At 58.3% G+C, this 7,815-nt stretch overlaps 1 protein-coding gene across 1 annotated transcript; it reads right to left on the bottom strand.

Moving 5' to 3' along the window:
• Positions 1-64: 64 nt before the first annotated feature.
• Positions 65-7,804, bottom strand: LOC115338335 (pre-mRNA-processing factor 39-like). Its single transcript, XM_030006879.2, has 13 exons — positions 7,788-7,804; positions 7,532-7,640; positions 6,730-7,029; positions 5,897-6,022; positions 5,450-5,568; positions 5,205-5,372; positions 4,607-4,793; positions 4,410-4,517; positions 4,141-4,305; positions 3,523-3,649; positions 1,547-1,815; positions 340-524; positions 65-216 (listed from the first exon to the last, which is right to left on the bottom strand). The coding sequence occupies exons 1-13, from the start codon at positions 7,802-7,804 to the stop codon at positions 138-140; spliced, it is 1,959 nt and encodes a 652-aa protein (XP_029862739.2). The 3' UTR covers positions 65-137.
• Between the last annotated feature and the right edge of the window lie 11 nt (positions 7,805-7,815).

The raw sequence follows: 7,815 nt of genomic DNA, 5'->3' as shown, positions 1-7,815 counted from the left end.
GGCAAGTTGGGATAGAACAGGGTGAAATTGGGGTACAGAAGGGGAGAAGTTCAGGCGATAGAAGGGAGAAACTGGGACACAAAATGGGAGAAATGGGGGGATAAAACAGCAAAAATGGGGAGGACAAAAGGGTCCCCTCACCCGTTTTCGGGGGCCCTCTTGCGCGCCGCGTGCTGTTTGAGGATCTTCTGGTGCTCGTCGTAAGCCGTCAGCAAGCTGCGGGGGGGGAAGCGGGGAGAGCTCAGGGTGGGGGGAGCGACGTGGGGGCGACTGAGGCCCTTTAGGGGCCACCGCGGTGCTTTTTGGGGTGTCTTTTCCCCCCCTCCCTGGGTACCCAACCTGTGTATGCTGGAGCCGAAATCCTCGAGGAACTCGACGCGGCGTTGGGAGAAGATGAGTTTGGCTTCGTCGGGGAGGGGGCTGCGCAGCGCCCGCTCGAAGCAGCTCATGGTGTTGCCTTCGTTTTGTCGGACGTCAGCCCCGAATTCCATTTCCAGGAGGTTGGCGTGGAGGCGGGCGTTATCCTGTACCCACCGCCGCGTCAGATTTTGGGGAGGGGGGGAGATGACAACCCCAAGGGGGTTTGGGGAGCCCCCCCCATGAGGTTCTGGGGTCCTCAGTGGGATTTGGAGAGCCCCCGGTGCGATTTGGAGAGCCCCGAGGGCATCTGTGGGGTTCCCAGTGGGACTGTGGGATTCCCCAGGGTCAGCGGAGGGTCCCTGGGGGGGTTTGGAGAGGCCCCCCAATAAGGTTATGGGGTCCCCAATGGGGTTTGGGGACCCCTGAGTGGGGCTGTGGGGTCCCCAGAGGGTTTTGGGGAGCCCCCAGGGGGTCTTCAGGGTCCCAAGGAGGGTTTGGAGAGCCCCAAGTAAGTTTGTGGGGTCCCCAGTGGGGTTTGTGGACCCCTGAGTGGGGCTGTGAGGTCCTGAGAGGGTTTTGGGGAGCCCCCAGGGGGTCTGTGGGGTCCCGAGAGGGTTCTGGGGAACCCCCAGGGGGTCTGTGGGGTCCCCAATGGGGTTTGGAGAGCCCCCCCTGTGAGGTTATGGGATTCCCCAATGGGGTTTGGGGACCCCGAGTGAAGCTGTGGGGTCCTGAGAGGGTTTTGGGGAGCCCCCAGGGGGGTCTGCGGGGTACCAAGAGTTTAGGGGGACCCCAAAGGTATCTGTGGGGTCCTTACTGGGGTTTGGAGAGCCCCAAGGGCATCCGTGAGGCCCCAGGTTGGATTTAGGGAGCCCTCAGTGGGTTTGGGGGCACCCGAGCCGGATTTATAGAGCCCCCGTGGTGTTTGCGGGGTCCCCCAACGAGTTTTATGGGGCCTCCGAGAATTTCTAGAGCCCCGAAGGGGGTTTGTGGGGTGACCGAGCCCCCAGTGGGGTTTGTGGGTCCCCAAAAAAGGGTTTTACAGGGTCTGTAGAGCCTCCAGCTCCCCGAGACGAGATCCGAGCGATCACACCGTTTTCGAGGGAGCTGAAATCCCGTCCCGCCCTCTCCCCCGCCCCGCCCCCGGTGCTCGTTAGAAGTACCCTAACGAGCCTTTCCGCCTCACCGGATCCTTTTCCAGGGCATCCACCAGCACTTTGCGAGCTTTGCCGAGGTTTTTCTGCACCTTGCAGGCTTGCCGAGCCAATTTGACGGCGTAGAAGGAAGCGAGGGGCAGCCCTTCGTTAGCGTGCATGGCTTCCAACAGCAACGCCTCCGCCTCTTCCAGGTTTCCCTGTCGTCGTTCCAGGCTGACGCGGCGCAACCGGACCATCGCCAAACCCGGCACGACCTCCTCGAAGCAGCGCAGGATACGCCGGGCTTCATCCAAATTCCCTGGAGAGGGCAGAGATGTTGGGGGGGGTCCCCGGGGCGGTTGAGTGGGGGTCCCACAGGCAGCCTCGTCGCCTCCCGGTAAATCCGGTGGCAAGACAAGATGGGATTTAGGAATAAATTAAAGCGGTTTGGGCTTCTTCCCAGTTCACTGTGGGGCACAGATGGGGATGGGGGCGGTTATGGGGGTCCCCGGGGCAGCTACCACCCTTCGCTTGCAGCCCCGTCTCTTCTCGTTAAAGCAGTGGGAACGTGGAACAGGTTTTGGGGCTAAATAAAGCGGTTTGGGTTTCCTCCAGGTGCCCTGCAGGGCACGCACGGGGACGAGGGTGGTTATGGGGATACCCAGGTTGCGTTTTGGGGTGAAATGTGGTCCCTCTGCCCCAAAACGAGAGTGTTTAGGAGCGCAATGCAGCATCTCAGCCCCAAAAAGGGGAGTATTTGGGGGTGAAATGCTACGTGTCGGTCCCGAACCGGAGCATTCTGGGGTGAAACGCAGCCCCTTCGCCTCGAAATGGAGTGTTTGGGGGTGTGTTGATTGAAATGAGGACTCTGCGCCCCAAAATGGATCATTTTGGGGTGAAATGTGGCCCCTCTGCCTGGAAACAAAGCGTTTTGGGGTGAAATTTGACATCTCGGCCCAAAAGGGGAGTACTTTGGGGTTAAATACGGCATCTCAGCCCAAAAAAAAGGAGCATTTTGGGGTGAAATGCGACCCCACCACCTGAAAACATCACATTTCGGGGCAACATGCAGCTTCTCAGCCCAAAACTGGAGCGTTTTGGGGTGAAATACAGCCCCTCTTCCCAAAAAAGGAGCCTTTTAGAGTTGAAATACAGCCCCTACGCCCCAAAATGGGAACATCTTGGGGTGAAATTTGACATTTCAGCCCAAAAATGGAGCATCTTGGGGCGAAATGCGGCATGTCAGCCAGAAAACAGAGCATTTTGGGGTGAAACATGGTGTGTCAGCCTGAAAAAAAGTGTTTATCAGTGAAATGTGGCATCTCAGCCCCCAAAAAGGAGCAATTTGGGGTGAAATGTGGCATTTCAGCCTGAAAATGGAGCGTTTTGGGGTGAAATGCATCTCCTCCACCCCAAAAGGGAAGCGTTTTGAGGTGAAATCTGACATCTCAGCCCAAGAATGGAGCATTTTGGGACAAAATGCAGCATCTCAGGCCAAAAAGGGAGCATTTAGGGATGAAATATGTCTATCTCAGCCCAAAAAAAGGAGCCATTTGGAGTGAAATATGGCATCTCAGCCCGAAAATGGAGCATTTTGGGGTGAAATGCATCTTCTCTGCCCCAAAACAGAAGCATTAGGGGATGAAATGCAGTCCGCCAGCCCAAGGAGAGAGCGTTTTGGGGTGAAATGCAGCCTTTTTGCCCCAAAACAGGGCATTTGGGGGTGAAATTTGATGTTTTGGCACAAAACCGGAGTGTTTTGGGGTGATGTATCTCATTTAATCTCCCCAAAAAGAAGGAATCTGGGGAGAAATACAGCGCCTCAGCCCCAAAAACGGAGTGTTTGGGGGCAAAATGCGGCCTCTCCACCCTAAAACGGGTGCGTTTAGGAGTGAAATGTGGCATCTTAGCTCAAAAATGTGGCTGTTTTGGGGCCACCCATGGCCCTGCGCCCCAAAAAGTCCTGTTTCAGATCCCGCCGCCCCTCCCTGCACCCCAAAAATTGTCCGTTTTGGGGCTACTTCACCTTGTTTCTCCTCGAAAGCGGCCCAGAGGAGGTGGATGTTGGGTTTTCTGGGCAGATGATAACCGCACGCTCGCTGAAAAACGCTCCTGGCTCCTGTCACCGTGTGATTTTCCAAATACTTGGTGTACTGCAGGAAAAAAAAAAGGCGGAAAAAGGGGGGGGGGAACAGACAGACGGACGCGTGAGCATCCCCCCGCCGCCCGGCCGGGCGGGGATGTGCTAAATCGGGTGGGGGGCACTCACGTTAAGACCCCTCTCTTCCGAATTTCCTGCGCCCTCTTAGGCAGGGGGAAGGTGCCGCGGGCGGGTAAAAAAGCAGCAGCGGAATTTAAAAAAAGGGTGTTAGAATGGTGGTTTTTAGAAGAAAAAGAGTTAAAAACAGCCCCCGCCGTCCGTCGGGGGTGGGGTAAAGGGGGATTAAAAAAAAAAACAAACCCCCAAACGAACCTGGTTTTCTCTTGGGGTGGGGGTTTTTTCTTTTGGGGGATATTTTTTGGGGGGGGGGGCGGGCGGCGGGAGGGATGTTTTGGGGTTTTTTTGGTGGGGGGGAAGACGGGATCCAGCTGTGGGAAAACGGGGAGCGGGGATGGGATGGGGGGGCCGTTGCGGCGGTCTCACCTTGATCCAAAACTCCTCGTAGAGGGCGCAGGCGATGACGCAACGTTCGAAGAGGACGATGGTGCGTTCGTGCGAGCCGGCCGCCATTTCGTAATCCAAATAATCCCGCCAATTCCGTAACTGAGCCCTTTCCAACGGTTTCACGTGGAAATAGGGACGTTTGATCTGTTGGGGAAAAATCGGGGCGCAGGCGTGAAAACGGGGTGACGGCGTTTTGGGAAGGGGAAAGGGGGGGATGGTGGGGGGGGACTGGACACTCGTCCTCGTACCCCGTCCTCGAAATTCCAGCGTTTGCTGACTTCCGCCTCGTTTTGAGCGTAGATTTGTTGCCGCATGGAGATCACCAGCTCCCGGATTTTTTCCTGGTCTAGATCCTCCTGGGAATTAAATGGGATACAGGTGGGAAACGGTGGGGGTCTCCAAAGACCCCCCCGCACACCCCCAGGACCCTCCTTTGGGTGCTTACCTGGGTGTCGGTCGCTGCCGCTTTCCCCTCCACGCCGGGGGGCAGATCCTCTCCCGGCGGCGCTTCCGTCCCTTCCGGCTCCGGCGGTTTCGGCACGGGATCGGTGGCCAGCTTGGATTGGACCCAGAGAAGCTCCTCCGGGGACAAGATGTCTTTCGGGGGGTTGTGGAGAACGTGCTCCTTGAACCTGGCGGGGGGCGGGGGATGAGGGTCAATTTGGGGGGGGGACACAAGACCCCCGGCGGTCCCGGCACAGGGAACGGTGAGGATTTGGTCACCACGCGATTTTCTGCGGGGATATTTTATCGCCACGGGCGTTCTCTGTGGGGATGTTTTGCCGCCGTGGGTGTTGTTTTCCACGGGTGATATTTTATTGCCGCGGGTATTTTCCAGAGGAACTTTTTTACCGCTGCGGGTATTATTTTACCCATACGCATTTTACCATCACAGGTATTTTCTACAAGGGATTATTTTGCCGCCACGGCTATTTTCCACAGGGATACTTTGCCGCTGGGATGTTTTGCCACCGTGGATCTTTTCCCACAGGGGACTTTTTTGCCACCACGGGGGTATTTTTCACACCGGAGCGGGTACGTACTTCTCCCAGTGATGGTTGTAGAGCTGCGTGGGCATGGAGAGGACGCGGTCGTAGATACCGGTGACGGCACGCAGGTCTCCTTGTTCCCGTTCCCATTCCACGTAGAGTTCCCACAATTTATCCGAGCGGAAATCCATGCCGGCCGCCGCCACCGCCGCCTCGAAGACACTAACGGGAGAAAGACGAGGAAGTGGGACGGGCAGGGGCGATCGCCGACCCCGTTTGCCACATCGCCCGGCACTTACCCACGGATTTTTTGGATGGATTCAGGAAGATTCATGTCCAGGGTGGACTGGAGGTAGGAGATATAGTGGATCCACAGGTCCATGCTGAGGGGGATGGACTGCAGCCCCCGCTCAAAAACCTGCCGGGGGGGACGACACCGAGCTTCACCGACTGTCCCCACACAGGTCAGGGGACCCCAAACGGGTCAGGGTATCCAACACCATGCCAAAAAATAGCGTGAAACAACCCAAAATGCCGCCAAGGGAGCAGGAAACGGGGGGTGAAAACAGCCGGTGACGCCCCGAAACAGGTCGGAAATCCCATTTCGCCAGCAAAAGCAGCGTGGAAATGGTGCAGAGATGCCCAAAAGGTGCCAGGGACCCCCAAAATCCCCCCTCTGCCCACCAAAGAGGGGAAAACAGGGGGGTGACACCCCAAAACCAGCACAGGGACCCCCCCCACCGCACCTCCTCGGTCTCCCGGCTGCAGTCGAAGCGACGCTCCATGTCGGCGTATTTTTTCCAGTAGCCATAGCAGTAGGGGTAGTGGGCAAAGAAGGCGTCGAAGGCTTTGCGGGCAGCGAAGAGGTGGTTCTGCAGTGGTTTTTGGGGTGAAAACAGGCAATTTTGTAACAAGGACAAGAGCAACTTAGTATTAGGCATCTTCTAATAAACTACTTATTAACTGATATTAATAATTACACATGAGAAATTGCCTTTGTTGCGAGGAAAACCAGCCCTGGGCAGCGGAGGATTCCCTGTGGCTTGTGCTGGGGTGAGTTTTAATTGGGGTTGTAACGAGGCTGGTGGCTTGAGATGAGTTTTAACAGGACCAGCAGCTCAGGACGAGTTTTAACAAAGGTTTTAATGGAGCCATAGACTTGGGGTGAGTTTTAACGGGGCAATAGACTTGGGATAAGTTTTAACGAGGGTTTTAGTGGAGCCATAGATTCGCGATGAGTTTTAGTGAAGGTTTTAGCGAGACCATAAACCTGGGATGAGTTTTAGCGCAGGTTTTAGTGGAGCCGTAGACTCGGGATGAGTTTCAACGAAGCTTTTAATGGGGCAATAGCATCGGGATGAGTTTTAATGACGGTTTTGGTGCAGTCATAGACTCGGGATGAGTTTTAACGAAGGCTTTAACAGCACCACTGACTCAGGACAAGCTTTACTGAAGGTTTAGTGGGGCCGAAGACTTGGGGTGAATTGTAACGAAAGGTTTAATGGGGCTGGTGGGTTGGGGCGTGTTTTAATTAAGGTTTTAACGGAGCCGTTGCATCTTAATGAATATTTTTACTGACCTCTTGCTCCACGTACTGCAGGAGCTCAGTCCAGGCGGTGAAGTCGTGGGGGTTGTTGCGTGCCGCCTGCCAAAACTTCTCGAAGTCGAGGGGGTAGGTGAGGGTGGGCTCCTCCGCGGGGGGCTCGGGTTCCCGGGGGGGCGGGGGTTCCTCGGGAGCGGCCGGGGGGGGGCTCCTCGGGCTCAGGGGGGGCGGCGGCGGCACCGTTGCAGCTCTGAGGGATGGGGGGGGGGACGGCGGCGTCGCTGCGCTCCTCTTCGGTGGGGCTGGGGGCTGGGGGCGGCAGCTCCGCCACAGGGGCTGGGGGGGGACAACACACAATGACGCGCCGTTACCCATGGGTGGCCTCGTCCCAGGGGTTGGGGGGGGCGCCCAGGAACCTGACTGGGGTCCCTTTGCTCGGCCCCCCCACTCCCCTCCCGCTTTGGGCCCCACTGCAGCACCCCAACCCCATCCCACCCCATTAACCTCCCCTCGCAGCTCCACACCCCCCCCCCCCACATCCCCTGCCCCATAGCATCCCCCCAACCCACATCCCCTGCCCCATAGCATCCCCCCAACCCACATCCCCTGCCCCATAGCATCCCCCCAACCCACATCCCTTGCCCCACAGCCCCCCCTCCCACACACATCTCCTGCCCCATAGCCTCCCCCTCCCCACTCCCCTGCCCCATAGCCTCCCCCCACCCCAATTAATCCCCAGTTCCCCCCCCACAAGCCCCGTTTGCCCCCAGACGTGCCCCACAACCCCCCCCCACACCCCTCGCCCCCTCAAACGCCCCCTCCCCACCCTCCTGCTCACCGGGGGTCCCGCTGCCGCCGTCCCCGCCGTCCCCCAGCGCTCCCTCGGCCCCACCGCGGCCCGGGCTGGCCGGAGCCTCCGGCCCCTCCGCCGCCATTTCGCCGCGCCGCTATGTCAGCGCGCATGCGCGGCGCCGGGACCCGGATGAAGCGGCTAGTGAGGAGGGAGGGGCGGGCCGGAGCGGCGATGGGGGGGCGGAGCGAGGAGCCCGCAGCGCCGCCTGCTGGGCGGGAGGAGCTACAGAGACGAGGCTCACACAAGGAAGGCGGCCATAGAGACGAGGG

The sequence above is a fragment of the Aquila chrysaetos genome, unplaced genomic scaffold (genome assembly GCF_900496995.4).
Source record: "Aquila chrysaetos chrysaetos unplaced genomic scaffold, bAquChr1.4, whole genome shotgun sequence".
Taxonomy (NCBI): Eukaryota; Metazoa; Chordata; class Aves; order Accipitriformes; family Accipitridae; genus Aquila; species Aquila chrysaetos.
The sequence above is the reverse complement of the archived record's forward strand: the minus strand, read 5'-3'. Positions and strand labels throughout refer to the sequence as shown.

Excerpts from the sequence above, each read along its gene's own strand:
- LOC115338335 (XM_030006879.2), bottom strand. Across the intron at positions 7,030-7,531 it reads CGGCGGCAGCGGGACCCCCG|CCCCTGTGGCGGAGCTGCCG; the intron begins GTGAGCAGGAGG and ends GTCCCCCCCCAG. Across the intron at positions 6,023-6,729 it reads TGCAGTACGTGGAGCAAGAG|AACCACCTCTTCGCTGCCCG; the intron begins GTCAGTAAAAAT and ends AAACCACTGCAG.